At 35.2% G+C, this 17364-nt stretch overlaps 3 protein-coding genes and 1 long non-coding RNA gene across 4 annotated transcripts in view; 2 read left to right on the top strand and 2 right to left on the bottom strand.

The window, feature by feature from the left end:
• Window positions 1–112: 112 nt before the first annotated feature.
• Window positions 113–17364, top strand: part of LOC107836505 (uncharacterized) — an 18459-nt gene continuing 1207 nt past the window's right edge. Inside the window, exons 1-2 of the long non-coding RNA XR_001662414.1 lie at window positions 113–123; window positions 3791–3796. This is a non-coding gene — a long non-coding RNA (uncharacterized LOC107836505). The remainder of the gene's footprint in view (window positions 124–3790; window positions 3797–17364) is intronic.
• On the bottom strand, window positions 6727–7886 carry LOC103139704 (cystatin-A5-like). The gene is made up of 3 exons (XM_007554482.2): window positions 7438–7886; window positions 7259–7363; window positions 6727–6979 (listed from the first exon to the last, which is right to left on the bottom strand). Exons 1-3 carry the CDS (start codon window positions 7495–7497, stop codon window positions 6845–6847), a joined length of 300 nt encoding a protein of 99 aa, XP_007554544.1. The 5' UTR covers window positions 7498–7886; the 3' UTR covers window positions 6727–6844.
• LOC103139703 (cystatin-A-like) lies at window positions 10994–12519 on the top strand. Its single transcript, XM_007554481.2, has 3 exons — window positions 10994–11790; window positions 11867–11968; window positions 12185–12519. The coding sequence occupies exons 1-3, from the start codon at window positions 11713–11715 to the stop codon at window positions 12323–12325; spliced, it is 321 nt and encodes a 106-aa protein (XP_007554543.1). The 5' UTR covers window positions 10994–11712; the 3' UTR covers window positions 12326–12519.
• LOC103139702 (cystatin-A-like) lies at window positions 13420–14855 on the bottom strand. Its single transcript, XM_016672657.1, has 3 exons — window positions 14059–14855; window positions 13872–13970; window positions 13420–13724 (listed from the first exon to the last, which is right to left on the bottom strand). The coding sequence occupies exons 1-3, from the start codon at window positions 14161–14163 to the stop codon at window positions 13581–13583; spliced, it is 348 nt and encodes a 115-aa protein (XP_016528143.1). The 5' UTR covers window positions 14164–14855; the 3' UTR covers window positions 13420–13580.

Genomic DNA, 17364 nt, shown 5'->3' with positions numbered 1-17364 from the left:
AACAACCGTAAGGGGCTGCTCATATATATGGAAATCTTTTCCTGTTCATGTTGCACTTCTGCAGACCCAACAAGATGGTTATCGCAGCTCTCGTGGTCCCATAGCAGTTGTGCAAGATTAGTGGTTCAAGCAGGAGGAAACCAAAGATCTCTGAACCTAAACTCAAATTCAACATTCCTGTAAGACCAGCCAACAGAGCTGCCAGAAATTACAACCTAAAATGAGCTTTAAAGATCAACAAATTATCATATTTTATGAAATACAGATGAAAAACAATACAGGCCGCATTTACTGGCAGTGTGAACGGTCCCGGCAAAAAAATATTGGAATTGGGTCATTTCAGGCTGCAGTATGAACGCACCCTAAATAACCCATGCTGGTCTGAACTGGAACAGAGTAGACATTTACCAGACAGCTGTCAGTATTTTAGGTTTTGAATTACAAAGTTTGCCACCTGTGGTTGCCTCCGAGGCCTTTTAAATTTCTGGACAGTGTGCCGGCTTGTGAGGTCTCCAAGTTGCTGCTTTCAGATAGCATTTTTTCCAACTTGCACCTTCTCACTTGACAAATCAATATAGAAATGTTTACCTTGTAATTTTTTTCTACCACAATTTTTTCACCAAACTTTGAGCAACTCCATATTTGCCAGTGACTCCAGCAAACAAAAAAACTTTCAGGATGTGAAAATAAGTCATGATCTTTAAACAGGTTTCCGTTTAAAGTTATAAGATGGTGTTAAAGTTAAAGTATCTCAATGCACAGGCGCAGGAGCATTTGCACATAGACACTTTTGTGCTTGAGCATGAACTTGGTGATGAATTTGACATCTGGAAGGGTTATGGTAGAAGTCACCAAATGTGTCAGAGTAGCTCAGGAAAAATTAAACAATTCATAGATATTCCATGTATCCTAAAACCATTTTATCCACACCAGCCAAAAAAGTGCAGCTTTACAATTGCAGAGAAAAACTTGACAGAAACAAAAGTCAACAGTGACATTTCACAGATTAATTTCCACAATGTTCATTGAGATTCTGCCTTTTAACTGACTTCACACAGAAGAAATTTTAATTCATAACTGAATATTTTCAGTAGTAACTGTTTGGTTGTTGGAAGAAATACAGCGTAACAATCATCCTGTGATTTTCATGTTGAATTTCTTCCAAGTCTCCCCCTCAAATTTATACATTTAAACATTTCAAAGAGTACACATTGTTCAGATGCAATACAAAATGGATATCATTAATCCAAAAATAATTCCAGACAAGTCAGATCAAGGTTTTTTATTTTTATTTTATTTATTTTTTTGGCTTTGCAGAGTGTTAGTCCATCACTGGTAAGCAGAACTAACCAAGTTGCCAAACAGGAACAGAAGTAAAAAGTGTCCGTTATTGTCTTCTGTAAAAACTGAACAGTGAAGTTCGGGACCTCAATAAGTGAGTAACAAAAACACACCTGAATTTTTCTCTTTTAACATGTTTTCATTATTAACCAGAGAAAAAAATTATAGCAAAGTAAGTGAGTAAGTCAGATGATGAATGCAAAAAAATAAAAAAATCTCTAAAGCACAGAACATCCCCTGCAATTCAGCTAAATCTATCAATACGAAATAGAAGGAACACGGCGCATTCGTCTTCAAAATGACTGTGCAAAAAGGAAACTAGAGGAAGGGAACATCAGGTCACCTATGTGCTGAAAGTGTTTCAAGCTTCAGCAGCTGAGATTTGTCTGCTTTCTTCACCAGTCAAAGCTTTATGGCAATGAGAGACCCACTCATAACAAGATTCAGCTAGAGGGAGTGAGTACTTTTACTTGTCATTGTATATTCAGTTCCCATTTATACTTTGTTTGTTTCAGATTCTAGAATGCTACGTCAAACAAGAGTCATGACACCTGAATGGCAGGATTGGAAAACTTGCCAGCAAGCCAAAGGATCGCAAAAATTCTTATCTTTTAACCAATCCTTCCTGAGAAAGCAAAGGATGACTATGACGAGAAACTTCCAGCAGAAACAGGGTTAGGGTGGATGGTCTTCTACCTCAATCAGCCAAGAGAGGAGAGGATGAGTCCACTTTCACACCCACTTCTAAAATATAGTAAATAATCACATTACAGAAGAAATAGCCACTAAACGACATGGCAGAACATGATGGAGCTGGTTGAGTTGTCATATTATCATGATGTAATACTTTAATTAGTTGGACCTGAACTTATCCAACAGAATAATTATGAGTTAATACTAAATATATGTTGTGTTAAAATGTAAATTTGAAGAAATGTACAGCTCATTTATATACAGCCTACTAATGAGGGTTGGAATTAGGTGATTAGAAAGCTAATACTCGTTACACGTCCTTGTTAGTCAAACACAAGTCAAGGTTAATAATCAAGTTTCAACAAAGGGCACACTGACCTCTAGTGGTCTCACCTTCTTACTACATCATTATCTACAAATATTCCAAGTCACGTTTTCTTTAGTTTTTTTTCAGTTTTCACAAAGTAGTAAAAAATGATGCATTTGAAACCAGAAGTTTACATACACTAAATAAAAAACAAAACAAAACATTTTCTTCTCAGTTTGAAGGTAAATCAAACCAAACTTCTCTTGTTTTATGTCAATTAAAATGATAAAAAATATATTTCTATTTACTAAATGCAACAGTAATATATTTCCAAAGAGTATTATATATTATTACAATGTGTTCTGAAGAACAGCACCATTCTATCCACTTCTACATGAAAATGTCTAAAGAAAAAAAGTATTTAATCTTTAATCTCCTATTCTTGTATGGCTATTTTGTTTTTGAAAATCAAAACTCCTAGGCATAAACTCAAACTCTCTTTCATACATATATCTTTACCCTAATTGTTTCTAAATAAATAAGCAAAAAAACAAACAAACAAACAAACAAAAAAAAAACAAAACAAAAAACAAAATCAGAGTTGTATTCACTTTCACTTGGTACGTGGCGGAACCTGAAATCTTGAGTTCCCTGTGGACAAACGCTTTAAATTCTTTCAAATTCCTGCCCGTCATTTCCTCTCCTTTTGTCTTCACCTGTGCAAAACTGAAACAAGTTGGACTAAAACAAAGAACAGAAATGTCATAATTTGCTCATGATAAAAAGGAAAGTTGTCTGCTGCCAGTCTGAACTGCTCAACATTTGTTGAGGGAAATATTTATATGTTTATTTATAAATATTTATACAGAAGATACTGATGAAGACTGGTCCATTTCAGAACAGGAAGACAACCTGCATTTTATTTTGGTTGAAGTTCACTCTTCAGCATTTCTTTCTTGGGTGGATCACCTTTCAGAAGACCTTATCATGTCAGATGTTTGACAATAAGAATGAACTTTTAAGCATCAGCGTACTGCAAATTTCTGAACTGCAGACCGGAAAAGATTTTTAGGATAAGAATATGCATTGAAGGAGTAGATATGACTGAGTGTAAAGAAATGAAATGAATTTCACAAAAAAATATAATTGCTTTATTTTCTTTTATTGCAAAAAAAGCTTTTCTCCACAAATGACTCATGCATATTCTATAAATTTCAGCTTTCAATAATAACAGTTCTGCCACATGAAAATACAGCTAAAAACATTTGAGTTACGTCTTCAAAACCAGTAAGTAAATCCTTATAAAGATAAAATAATCTATGTACGCTATGCAAAACGTCTGAAGTCTTGCTCATCTCTCCAGTCTTTCAGAGTCAAACTTACACACCTTTGGTTTATCTGAACTCCTCCCTTTCACATATCTAATTTCCTGGGTAAGGAAAGTCTGAGCTTAAAGTTATTCAGCTGCAGAGATTGAACTGATTGCAGACGTATGTCTTAACAGATCGTCAGAGTTCCTGTTTTTCACCACACAAAAAGGAGCCAGTTCTTTAGCTAGCAGCTCTAGTTCAAGTAACATTTGCATATTATACACATCATTGAATATTTGAAAACATTTTTTCAGCTGTCTTAAATCATGAAAGGTGGTTTATTATGATTTTTTTTTAAATATTTAAATCACAGAAAATTGTTTGGTATTTGTATTTTGTAATAGTTGATATATATTTGGTGTGGTGAGGGGTATGATTTTAAACCCCAAACAACAATACAGCAAGATTTTGTTTTAAAATCATGTTTTTTTTTTCTTGGATTAATTGTCAATGAACCAAAAGTTGCATATTTGTAAAAAGACATTTTCATGTCTAGTCCTCGAAAGAATACTTTGATAATTTTTAATCTCATGTTCAGAAGTATGAGTGTGGTTTTATTTAATCCCTAACATGTTTCTAGTTAAATATGGTATTTTGGACATTTAAAAAACAAAACAAAGAGAGAAAAACCTATACACTCAAAAGTTATTTATTGATAGTATATTTTTATAAATATATTTGCAACACAATTTATGTCTAATACTTAGTTTATTGCAGTTTGCTGGAGGAAGATGAAGCTAACTGTGTGGACATTATCGTCTGTAATCAAAAGGTTTGAGAGGATCGTCCCATTTGTGGTGCTGTTCTACTGCCATCAGTGTGATAATGAGCCCAGAAGTAGAACGTCTTTTGGAGACCAACAGATGGAGGTAATCAGCTCCAACATAAACCTGGAGCAAACATATTGAAGAGTTTTTAAATCAGTTGAGTTTATAATATTTATTGAGTACTATCAGGAAACAAGAAATCCAAATTTAACTTCTTTTTCCCTGTTTTATGATGATATCAAATATAAAATAATTGACTTACCTTGATGATATAGTGATAGACTAGGATGTTCTTTACCCGGTAAAAAACTGGTTTGTATTCCTTGAAATCCTTCCCCGTTTTTTTCGCCACTTGGATCTTCACCTGAATATTGAGAAACACAAAACCTTAAACAGATTGAAAGTGTATGTCTGTGAAGTTTTTTTTTTAAAAAAAAGATAAGGAATCTCACCTTATCACAAAGCTCCTCAACTTCACTAGTGGTGAACCTTACGTCTGACCATTCTCCCATTGGGACGTTCATTCTGATGTCGTCTTCTTGACAAAGAAATAAAAGCTTCACTTTCTCTGAAATGCCTGAAATCAGCTGGACATCGGCTGAGTTTTGAATCTATTTATACAGTAGGGACACTGGGTGCAGGCTGGAAGGAGGTTGTACTTCAAAATGGGAGGAGCTCCATGTGAAAAGCATCAGGTGATTCAGGTAATGACATTTTGGAAAGTTTATTGTATGGCAGAACCTTAAAGTAGCTTTAAGTTATATTTCACTGAAGAACAGAAAGAAAAAGAAAAAAAAAGAAAAAGTAGTCCACAATTAAAAAAAGTGAAAAAAGAAAAAAAAACAGATAACACTTATCTAAGTCTTAATTTAGAAAATAACAACAAAATATCACGCTTATAATTATGTTTTTTTTGGTGAATTAATATGACGTTTATTTGCTACAAAATGTTTCTGGACCAGGGTTTGGGGGGTGGTTTGAGTAGTTACCCTCTCTTGCCCCCCCGTAAATCCATCTTTGAAATAAGAGTGCCTAACCCCGGTCACTGATGTGGATGGGCTCAAGAGAGACGAGAACCCCCCATTTGGCCTCTAGGGGGCATTGTAACGGCACAAAACGCTTAATTCTACATAAAAGTAATTATTATAATTTATTTCATCTTCAGTATAAATGAATGAGCCTTAGAGCTAGTTTAATTTCGTCACAAAAGCATTTGCTTTTCAGTTTTGCTTTTCAGGAACTAATTTAAGAATATACAACCTTACTGACTTCAGAAGTGGAAAACTTTCATCTTTTTTTTGAAAGTTGTAAAGCTTTAAAACCGAACTAATTTTTTATTCAACTTCTTTTGGTGTTAGTTTTAAATACTTTTCTGTGTCAGTTTATAATAAGTCAATATTTCTCATTTTCAAAGGAAAAATTATAAGTCCTCATAAATAAGCATCCTCCAGTTGCTGATATCATTTCTTTTTGTAGTGGATAAAAAAGTGGATAAAAGTTAATTGTTAGAATTTAAATCTGCAAGCATTTTCACTTTGAAACACTTCCATTACTTGTCAAATAATTTTGTTCTAGGCTGAAGTTGAGTTATTAATTCGATGGTCTTTCATCTATCTAATCTTCAGATGTGAAATATTTGTAGACACTCCTTCCAGTTCATTGGAAATGTATCTTTCTGGGTTTCTGCCAATAGATTATCTATCATGTAGTTAGATGCTGTTCACTCTGCATTAATATTTATATTTGAAGAATATTTATACAGAAAGTTCTCTGGATAAAGACTGGAGGACGGTTCATCTCAGTTTACAAAGTGTTTGAAATAGGGCATATGAGCAGTAGTTCAGGCATTATAAAGAGGGTTTGTTGGGGGTGAGAGAAGGAGGGGGTCTTTCAGAGTACCAGATTGGCAAGAACCACCACTGTTGGAATTATTTTATAAAGATGTTTTGCAGCATCGTCTGTTTGAAGAGCCACACGGGGAATTTAAGTTACTTCCTAATGGACTGGCATGTAAAATAAAAACAGAAGAATTTGATGAGATTTGAAATATTTATTTAAACGTGGTTACTTTTTTTAAAATGTAAAACAAACCTGAACCTGCAATTCTTTTTTTTTTTCAGGTTTACAGATAACAGTTTGCTGAAGAGCTTCAAAACAATGATTTAATTTATTTTGATTATTTTTAACCCAATTTTTCTCACTCCCGTTTCATCATAAGTCCAAAGTTTGATAAGATCAACGCAGCCCGTCAAGCCCAACACATGCAAATGAGCAAAACTGTGAAAACTTTGAAAGGGCATCAAAACAAAGTAGCTCAGCTGTAAAGTAGAAATCTGGAGAGAGGTTAAGCAGGTTACATTTTATATTTAGTCAACGGGTATGATAACATCATCTTTTTCGTGATGCTGTTCGACGTGCTCCACTGTTATCTTGACCTCTCCTGTCTCAGAAGCAGTTTGGTGGATCAGCACATGGAAATATTCAGTCCCACCCACATAAACCTGTAAATTGGAGAGAGAATTGTCAGATGTTGGTATATATTATGTTTCTGAATAGTATGGTATTGTTCTGAAGAACATAACCATTCTATCTGTTTCTGCATAAAAATATCTAAATAACTAAAAATTTAATCTGTAATCTCATGTATGTATCTATCTGGTCATTGTGTTTTTGAAAATCATACTTCTTAAGCAAGCACAAACTTAAAACTCTCGTTCGTAAATTTTTCTTCATCCTAATAGGTTCTAAATTATGAAAAACAAAATCAGTGATTTATTCACCTTGACTTGGTATGTAGTGGAAACTGAATTCTTGAGTTCCCTGTAGACAAACGCTTTAAATTCTTCCAAATTCCTGCCAGTCATTTCCTCCACTTTTGTCTTTACCTGTGTAGAAATGAATCAGGTAAGAGCAGAAAAGTCAAAATTTGTCTATGAAAAAAGTGAAGCTTGTAGCTTGCCTGATCACAGATCTCCTGAATCTCCTTCGTGGCGTAGTGTTCACCTCCTGGAAAACCCATCCTGATGATGTTTGATGCCCTGAACAGGAAAGTAAAGCATCTGATGTCAGTCTGAACTGCTCAACATCTATTCAGCTGAGAATTATTTATACAGAAGGTTCTCTGGATAAAGACTGGGAGGAGCATTCATTTAAGAAGACAACCCACATTTTATTTTGGTTAAAGCTCACTCTACAGTTCACTCTGTGGCTCACCTTTCAAAAGACATTATCACGTAGTCAAATGTTTGAACTTTTAAACATCAGCATACCACAAAGTGAAGCCTAAAAGTATTTCTATGCTAAGAATATGCATTTAATGAATAGATGATGTACTGAATCAGTATAAAGAAATGCAATGAATTTGAATAAAAATAGAATATAATTGCTTTGGTTTATTTTTTCTGTCAGAAAGCTTTTCTCCACAAATAACTCATGCTGATTCTATAAATTTCAGCTTTCAATAATGAAAGTTCTGCCATATAAAAATTCTGTTAAAAACACGTGTGTTGTCTTCAGTATCAGTAAGTAAATCTGTATAAATGTTAAAACACTTTTTCATAAGGTCTGTAGTCTTGCTCATTTCTCCAGTCTTTTACAACAAACTTATTGACCTTTGGTCAATCTAAAGTCCCATCTTATACCTAATTTCCTACGAAAGGAACGACTAAGCTTAAAGTTATTCAGTTGTAGAGCTTGGACTGATTCCAGATTCATGTCCTTTCATCTGAGTGGAGTTCTTGCTCTTCACCAGTCAAAAAAGTGCCAGTAGATCAGAAGTGGGTGCAAAAGTAAAACCTTTGAAAATATTTTTAGCAAATCAATTTAAGCTCTCAGTTTTGACCATGTATCATAGCCGGCAAATTCTAAGCAATACTAATTTAATCTGAAGTAATGGGAAGTTTTTCTGACTTTTGCTGCATGGGCAACATGTTATAAGGTGTTTTTCAGAGTCGCGTTTGAACACAAAGGCGCTGGTTTTATACCTGGAGACCTGGTGCTGTGCAGAGCTGCGCACTTGTGTGTGTGTGTGCAAGAATTATGGCACCTGGCAACAAAAGGTTTGCACAGATTTTTGCAAACAAGCCAAGTAAGTTGAGTAATGCTGTTGTTGGGTACAGATAATAAGCTGTTTGAGTTTTTAAAAAATGTACATGGTATATGATTTAAGGGACTTTTTTACTATCTGATAAACTGTACTGCTGTTGAGTTTTTTTTATGGATTATGGAAAACTTGATTAATAATTCTTTTAATCTGCGCATAAATGTTTAGTTTCAGGGGCATAGCAAGAAACATAACTTTAATTACTTGTATGTCTACTACATATGATGAATTGTTAATAAAGCATACATTACTGTACACCTAATGTCAGCCAAATGATGACTGGTGAGTATGCCTATACATCATGCTAAGCTTGATTAACAAGAACAAGCTAATAAATGTGTTATGTAGGATCAAAGATGGGTACTTCTGGTTACATTTACTTTGAAACAACAAAAGGAATAACAAAAAAACTTATAAGAGTAGTTTTAATGCACTTTTTTACCTCTACTATTTTGGGCTGTTGCTACTCTTCCTTTGCATTCAAAGAAATAGACTTTTATTTTATTTCTAATGCATTTTTAGTTCTATATAATATTTTGGACATTAAAAAATAAACAGAGCAAGAGAGCAGAACTTTTACATCCAAAGTTGATTTATTGGTAGTATATAATTTTTTTTATATTTGCCACACAACTTATGTCTAATACTTGAGAAACCCACAGATAACAATATTGTAATGAACAATTTTGCAGTTTACTGGAGGAAGACGAAGCTAACATTTGTTGTTTTCATCAAAAGGTTTGAGAGGATCGTCCCACTTGTGGTGTTGTTGTACTCCCATCAGCTGGATGATCAGCTCACCAGTCGAAGCGCTTTGGATGACCCACAGATGGAGGTACTCACCTCCTACATAAACCTGCAGGAAAAACCTTGAAGAGTTTTCCTTTTTTAGGATCATTGGAAATATTATGAAATAACTGATTGTTACCTTGATGACATAGTGTAGCACTAGCATATCCAATACCCTGTAAAAGACTGCTTTGTACTCCTTGAAATCCTTCTGTGTCTTTTCCTCCACTTTGAGTTTCACCTGATAATTGAAAAACACAAACCTTGAACACAGTCATTTATTTATTTCCTTTTAAAGTTTTAAAGAATGAATAAAATAATTAATCTCACCTTATCACAAAGCTCCTGAATGTTGTCAGTGACAAATTTTACATCTGACCATGTTCCCTCAGGGACATCCATTCTGGTGATGTCTTGTGTTTTTAACAAAGAAACAAAAGTTAGTCTGAAATGCTGAAAAGAATCTGGAAATTGGTTGAATTTTGAACATATTTATACTGTAGGGACACTGGGTGTAACCTGGACGGTAGTTCTATTTTGAAATGGGAGGAGCTGCATGTGAAAAGCTTCAATTGATTCCAGGTAATTTGATTGATAGCTGGGAAATTTGATTGTGGGCTGAAGCTGTTTCACTGAACAACAGAATATAAAAAGGTGAAAAGACATTTAAAGGCTACAATTAAGTCATTTTTATTTAAAACTGAATCCAAGATAAAACACAACAAATCCTTAATAACTCAATTAAATCTGTTGGAACCTGGAGCTTTGCAAACTACAGTAAATAATGTCTCTTGGACAGTTTAGATCAAAGACACGTTGACCCAAATGTCTGCTGGAGAAACTCATCTGCCCATACACAGATAACTGGGCATTGACAATAACTAGATGGGAGAATCAAATGAACTTGCGTGAGCTGAGACTACATGCATTTCTCATGAATATTATCTGTTCCTCAGAAAGACCAGATGTTGAATTTACTGTTTCTCTGGAATTGCACATTTGATGAGGGACTAATTTGAGGATTTACTACAGGAATAAAGTAATAAAGCTATAAAATCTAACTGATGTTTTAATTCAACTTCTTTTGGTGTTAATTTTAAATAATTTTCAGTGAAAATGAGAAATATGTTAATATTTCTCACTGGATAAACACTTCCATTGCCTGTCAAATAATTTTGTTCTAGGCTGAAATTGAGTTACTAATTCAAACATCTTTCATCTATCTAATCTTCAGATGTGAAATATTTGTAGACACACCTTCTAGTTCATTGGAAATGTATCTTTCTGGTTTCTGTCAATAGATTATCTATCATGTGGTTAGATGCTGTTCACTCAACAATAAAATTGATTGATTATCCACAATATCATTGCTGACAGGAACATTGTATATTTGGAGAATATTTATACAGAAAGTTCTCTGGATAAAGACTGGAGGAGGGTTCATTTCAGAACAGGAGGACAACTCACAATTGTTTTGGTTTAAGATCACTCTGCAACATTTGTTTTATCACCTTTCTTGTTATAAAATAATTTGATTATGTCTTTCACAACAATACGTAAATCTTTCTTATAAAAAGTTAAAAGAAAAAATGCTCATATGCATATGTAAAAACAAATCATCAATTTTTAAAAAATATCTTCACGAGGTTCCCGTAAATATCACACAATAGGGCATAACATTACAGATTCCCCTGAAAGATTTTAATTAAAATCTACGGCTGCAGTACAGCACAGTTTTTTACAAAGAGAACAGAACTTTTTATTCAACTGTTGCTCCTGCTGGGAATAAAACAATTTATTTAAACCTTAACTGGTCTCAGTCTCCCTGCGCTTTGACTCACTGGCTCCTCCTTGTGGAACTTGTTGGCATGACACTAAGCCACATTAGCTTGGTGTTTAATAACAGCGAACAAAGCAGAACAAAACAGCCATTTCTTTACATTTCACGGGTCGTTAAGTTAACGTGCTTTATGCAGAATGATATAATTTACTGACATTTTGTCCAAACTGGTGATTGGTCAGATCTGAAATGAGAGTAGACTCTTCAAAAGCTCAAGTACATGTTTTCCACTGCAGTGGTTCATCAAGTGAACCATTAAACTACAAATTGTGTGTGAACTGCAGTTTCGGAGCTTAACATAGCTTTTATTATAATGCTTAGTAAGATGTTATCTAGAAATACTTAGGAAAATCTCTCAGAGCTCCACCCATGAAACTGAGGAACCTCCTTCTCGAAGGTGTTTTATTTCCTCAACACCTGCAGTATAAATAAGCTTGAAAACTACCTGTTCAGCTTTTGAGCCTGATAGCAGCAGATAGTTTTCTTTTCTGTCAAAAGCAGTAATGAGTAAAGAAGTGACATACGGAGGATGGTCAGAGACCGGGCCAGCCAATGAGGAAGTTTCTGCGCTTTCTAAATTGGTGAGTTTCTTTATTGTTTAAACATATTTACCTGGAAACTTTCTGTTACATTTCTCTTTATTTGATCCTCACACAGATGCAGAAAATTGCAGAGGCAAATACCAACAGAAAGTTTAATGAATTCAAAGCAATTGAGTACCGGTCACAAGTTGTGGGAGGTATGAAGTATCTGATCAAGGTAATAAGCAAGGATTTCTATGACACCATGTTATTTAAAACCATGTAATGTGAACAGTTATTATGTAGCAGTGATTACTTAATGGTAGACAGTCAGATCAAAACATGATATTTTGATCTGTGCTTTTTTTTTTTGCTGTTTGTTATTTGCATGTACATCAACATTACTGTACAGCATTATTCAGAGAGGATATTTTCCTCTCTACTCTCTCTGTAGGTTCAGGTGAGAGAAAACGATTACGTCCACCTGCAGGTCTTCCAAAGCCCTCTGCAGGAGGGCAAAATTGAAACTAAATTTGAGGGAGTGCAGGATGGCCACAAGCGAGATGATCCTCTCGAACCGTTCAAGCCCTTCTAAAGTGAAAACACTGCCTGATCCAGCTTCCTCCAGACGGCTGCTTCAAAGAAAAATGTCTTTGTATTGTTATGAGCAAGATTACTACAACAATACTCTGTTATAATACAAGTTGAGTCAAATATCTGTATCACTTGAACCTGTAAGGGGGATGTCAAATGTCATAAAATGACTCAATAAACAAGATTTATACAGGATATTTGTCTCTGGTGTTAGGGTTAGGGTTAGGGTTATGGGCTTGGAAATAAAGGATATTTTTGTGTTAAACACATTTCCCAAGAAAAGAAAATCAACAATACAGTTAAATATGAAACTATTTAGACTTTTTAGGTAAATAGTCTAGATCTCTGTCCTTAATTGGTTACATTCACGAGTTCATAATTATGTTGTCAAATGGGGGAGCAAATAAAAAAATAAATAAATACAGAGCATTACAGAGGTCCAAAAAGAGGGAGCAGAAACATAAATCTTCACCACCACTTTTAAAAATGGAGGACAGTTGCTATGCTTTATATTTAAAGTGTCTTTAGCACTGATGTGGTTTTTGGGGTAAAAGATAAAGAAACATTCTAACAACCGTCCGGTTCAGCCTGGAACTGACCGGGCTTTTGGGGGAACCTCTTCATTGCCAACCCATCCCTGGTGCTGCGTGACTAATGGGGCTTGACAGCTTCTCCACCAGCTGGCCACAAACCCATTGGCCCACCAGGAAAATCCCAGGCAGTCCCATATGACAGGCCACCCCTGCTTCACAGACTCATTCAGTTCACTCACAATTAAACAAGATCTCCTGGATGCATTAAGAATTAAATTAGCCAATATTTATAGCTAATGTAAGCAGACTGAATGCAAGATAAATCACGCATACAGAAAAAGAAAAATTATAGGGGTTGTGTCCCAGGACCATCTGGGAAAAGCTATTTTATCTTGAATTATCAGGATTCTTATTCTGACTGCTTGTTGCTGAAAATATTTAGTCATATGAGAAGGCATTTTGATGTCTAATCCTCCACACTCATAGACATGACTGTGGTTTTATATAATCTCACATATATATTTCTAATGCATTTTGACAAATTGAACATTTTAAAGAAATCAGATATGACAGCAGAAATCCAACAGTCAATATTGATTTCACAGTATGTATTTTATTTTTATATTTGCAGCACAACTAAGGTCCCAATACTCGAGTCAATAAAGTCCACAGACAACAATATGGTAACAAACATTACTGCATTTAAATGGAGGATAGTAGATATTAGTTTTCATAATTAAAAGGTATAAGATCATCATTCCATTTGTGATCTTTTTGCACTCCTTTGAGTATGACAACCTGCTCACCAGAAGGTGAAGCGCTTAGGCCGACCGACAAATGGAGGTATTTTTCATTTCCAACATAAACCTGCAGAAAGAAAAACATAGAACAGTTTTTAACTTACATGTGTTTCTATTACTCGTCACTAAAACCCATCAGGAAACAACAAATCAAAAATTGTTGTTTTGCCTTCTTTAGGATAATGGCAAAAGATATGAAATTACTTATTCTCACCTTGATGACATAGTTTTTATATATGTCACTTTTCATGTAAAAGACCGCTTTGAATTCCTTGTAATTCTTCCCCGTTTCTTTCATCACGTTGAGCATCACCTGAATATTGAAAAACACAAACCTTAAACACTGACTGAAAATGTTTACCTGTAAGGTTTGAAGAATGAATGAAGTGAATGAATCTCACCTGATCACAAATGACATGAACTGCAGCAGTAGAAAAGTTCACCTTGGTCCAGATTATAACTGGGTCAATTGGAATATATGGGGCAACTTTGCCAGTGTTAGCCATTCTGATGATATCTTCTGGTTTTAGTAAAGAATCAAAAGCTTCATTTTGTCTGAAATGCTTAAAATCAGACTGACACCAGTTGAGTTTTGAATCGTTTTATACTCCCAACTTCCAGTGCGCCGCCGTGAAGGTGACTCTACTTGAAGATGGGAGGAGCTTATGTGAAAAGCTTTCATTTCTGGTAATGTGCCAACAATGAAAAACCCTTGATTTCTGCAGCAAAATGCTGCAGGTTGATTTTTAACTGACTCAATGAAGAAAGTTCATTTATCAGGTTTTCCAGCTCCTTCTTGTCCCTCAAAGTATTTTAAGAGTGTTGTCCCATTTTGTTTATCAGAAACAGTGCATCTATATGAGCCATCTTGCTGTTTTTTAGTCATTACAAGGCTCGATTATTAATTAAGCGTGACAGAGTGTTTTCAGTTTCTGCTCAGAGACTCAGGAATGATGTACCAATGCCCATCAGACAGGCTTCATCATGTAATTCAAAAACACCGTTGTTGTCTCTGGTCTTCAGACAAGAATGAGATTCTCACTGTGATTTTAGTTGTTAAATACTATATATGCACCCCTGCATTGTATCATGTTGCTGCTGCTTGCATTCTCACTGAAACCAGAAAGATAGAGCACATCACCCCAGTTCTAAAGTCCTAACACTGGCTCCCTGTAGCTCAGAGAATAGACTTTAAAATACTCTTGTTAGTTTATAAACCAATTCACAGCTTAGCACCACAATGCATTAAAGATCTGCTGTTGTCTTATCAACCTTCCATACCTCTCAGGTCTTCTGGTTCTGGTCTGCTCTGCATCACAAGAAACAAGGGCCAAACATGGAGAAGCAGCAGTCAGCGTCTGTGCACCACAAATCTGGAACATTCTTCCAGAAAACTGCAAAACAGCCAAAACACTGAGTTCCTTTAAATCTAAAAACCCTTTAAGACTAAAAACTCACCTGTTTAGAGTTGCTTTTGAAACATAAAGGAAACATTGACATGCACATTGATGGCACCCACCACAATGTAATGTTTGTTCAATTGTTGACTGTATGGTGTTTTCTTTAAAGCTTTCTCATTTTACATTATTATTTTGAAAAGCACCTTGAACCGCTTTGCTGCTGAACTAGTTGAACTAGTTTGAACTCCTCCCTTAAAACTGGTAGAGTTCCAGAGAAATGGCTGGTTTAGCAAGATTGGCCTGATGTATTCCACATGCACTGGCAGATCATGTGTCAGTCATGTATTTTCCTTTCTCAACCAACAACATGTTCATCAGCTGCCAACAGAGGCAGATGTGAAACAAAAAATGACCTGGGAGTTCTTGACAGACTGGCACTATCACCCACTTTGCTGGAATGTTTGTAAGGAAAATCGGCCAGAGTGCATATTTCCCCACAGACCTTTGATATGTTTACTTCAAGCTAGATCTCTATTTTTTTGTGATGCTAAGCCATTCAGTGATTTATGAACTAGCAACAGCATTTTAAAGTATATTCTCTGAGCTACAGGGAGCCAGTGTCAGGACTTTAGAAATAGGGTGATGATGTGCTCTATCTTCCTGGTGTTACAGGAGCAGAAAACCTCTGATTTGCCACTAGGTTTGCAGCACGTCACCATTAGATAACTGTGAATCTGTAGTCAGAGACAACAACTTACATATGAGTTTTGTAATTTTAGACTTTTTTCAGTCTTTCATAAATACAAACCAACAGTCACTGCAAAACAGATTGTACTTCAGATTCTTAAGTACAACTACACACATTGGATATGGTTCTTATTATTTCACGATAACATGTCCTGGAGAACACAATCTGTTGTTGAGAAGCACTGCTGCTCCACTTCGTTTTCTTTTCCTCGAGTAACTAATCCTGCCACCGTGTGTCAGTAAAACACATAATACTGCATTCCAGATACTCTAAGTCCTTGTCAGTGCTTGGACATCATCCGATTTGTTAGCCAACGATCTCACGTTGCCCATATTGATCAATGGCAGGAATGGTTTCGAACATTAACTCATCTGGGAGTTGTAGCTTCAGTGGAGGTATTATTTCAGCTTTTGTAGTATTGATCATCTGCTCCCGATTGTAAGCCAGCTTGTTACTATGGCTACACATAAAAAAGAAATGACAAAAATTAAGAAAACTTTGCAAAAATCCTTCAGGCTGCACAGCATCCAAAACTAGAGGAAATAATAGTCCAAAAAATTTATATTTTCTTCCAAAAATGAAGAATTGAAGTTTTAGAAAAGAAAAATCAGAATGTAAGCAACAGAACTAGTGCAGGTGCAAAATGCTGCAGGTTGATTTTTAGCTGACATAAGGAAGAAAGTTCAGTTTCCAGGTTTTCCTGGCAGCTTTTTCTTGTCTCTCAAAGTATTTTAGGAGTGTTGTCCCATTTTATTTATCAGAAACAGTGGGAAACACTTTATTTGACGTGGTGTGCATAAGACTGACATGACACTGTCATATACATGACATAACACCTGTCATGAACATGGAGTCTTTATGAATGTCTATGACTGTTGTCATGAAGTGTCATTCGGAAAATTATGACACTTTTAATGCAACGTTGCTTTAAAAGTTGCATTAAAAGTGTCATTATTTACCAAATAATTCAAAGTTTTTTTTACACATTTTTACCAGACATCCCAGTGATTTTGGAGGGATCGTTTCTTTCTATTCTTTCCCTAACGCGGAAAACCTCTGATTCGCCAGTAGGGGGCAGCACGTCACAATTATTTCTTCAAAGTTAAACTTCAACGTAGTCTGGTCCTCCACCTGCTGCTCTACCGAGACCTGTCGGACCGCGTGGAAGTGATGAAAGTAGAAGAACACAAGAAAGATGATCCACTTGTACCTTTTTAGTGCAGTGGAATTGACATGTTTCAATTGTATTTCTGTATCCTGTGCATGCTGACAAAATCCAATAAAAGTACTGCTTTCAGATTTTAACTCTCCAGCACTGGACATGAACTGAAATGTCACTGTAACTAAATGTTAATAAATGCAATAAATGCATAATGAAAGGCAATTCATTTGTTAAATTACTTCTATGAATTCAGTTTTTTGCAAAATTGAATTTTGATTCAGTTGATTAGAAACATTGTTGTATAAACATATCTAAAAAGAAAGATGCTGCAAGATGCCAAAGAAAACTATGAGCTTCACATCACCTTGTGCTTAATTACACATATTTGCTGCATTTA

This window comes from Poecilia formosa, unplaced genomic scaffold (assembly GCF_000485575.1).
Source record: "Poecilia formosa unplaced genomic scaffold, Poecilia_formosa-5.1.2 Scaffold64, whole genome shotgun sequence".
Classification (NCBI taxonomy): Eukaryota; Metazoa; Chordata; class Actinopteri; order Cyprinodontiformes; family Poeciliidae; genus Poecilia; species Poecilia formosa.
This window is presented reverse-complemented; position numbering and strand designations above follow the sequence as displayed.

Excerpts from the sequence above, each read along its gene's own strand:
- LOC103139702 (XM_016672657.1), bottom strand. The coding sequence starts at position 14,163 with ATGGCTAACACTGGCAAAGTTGCCCCATATATTCCAATTGACCCAGTT. Across the intron at positions 13,971-14,058 it reads TTCATGTCATTTGTGATCAG|GTGATGCTCAACGTGATGAA; the intron begins GTGAGATTCATT and ends TTCAATATTCAG. Across the intron at positions 13,725-13,871 it reads ATAAAAACTATGTCATCAAG|GTTTATGTTGGAAATGAAAA; the intron begins GTGAGAATAAGT and ends TTCTTTCTGCAG.
- LOC103139704 (XM_007554482.2), bottom strand. The coding sequence starts at position 7,497 with ATGGGTTTTCCAGGAGGTGAACACTACGCCACGAAGGAGATTCAGGAG. Across the intron at positions 7,364-7,437 it reads TTCAGGAGATCTGTGATCAG|GTAAAGACAAAAGTGGAGGA; the intron begins GCAAGCTACAAG and ends ATTTCTACACAG. Across the intron at positions 6,980-7,258 it reads CCACTACATACCAAGTCAAG|GTTTATGTGGGTGGGACTGA; the intron begins GTGAATAAATCA and ends TCCAATTTACAG.
- LOC103139703 (XM_007554481.2), top strand. The coding sequence starts at position 11,713 with ATGAGTAAAGAAGTGACATACGGAGGATGGTCAGAGACCGGGCCAGCC. Across the intron at positions 11,791-11,866 it reads TTTCTGCGCTTTCTAAATTG|ATGCAGAAAATTGCAGAGGC; the intron begins GTGAGTTTCTTT and ends ATCCTCACACAG. Across the intron at positions 11,969-12,184 it reads GTATGAAGTATCTGATCAAG|GTTCAGGTGAGAGAAAACGA; the intron begins GTAATAAGCAAG and ends CTCTCTCTGTAG.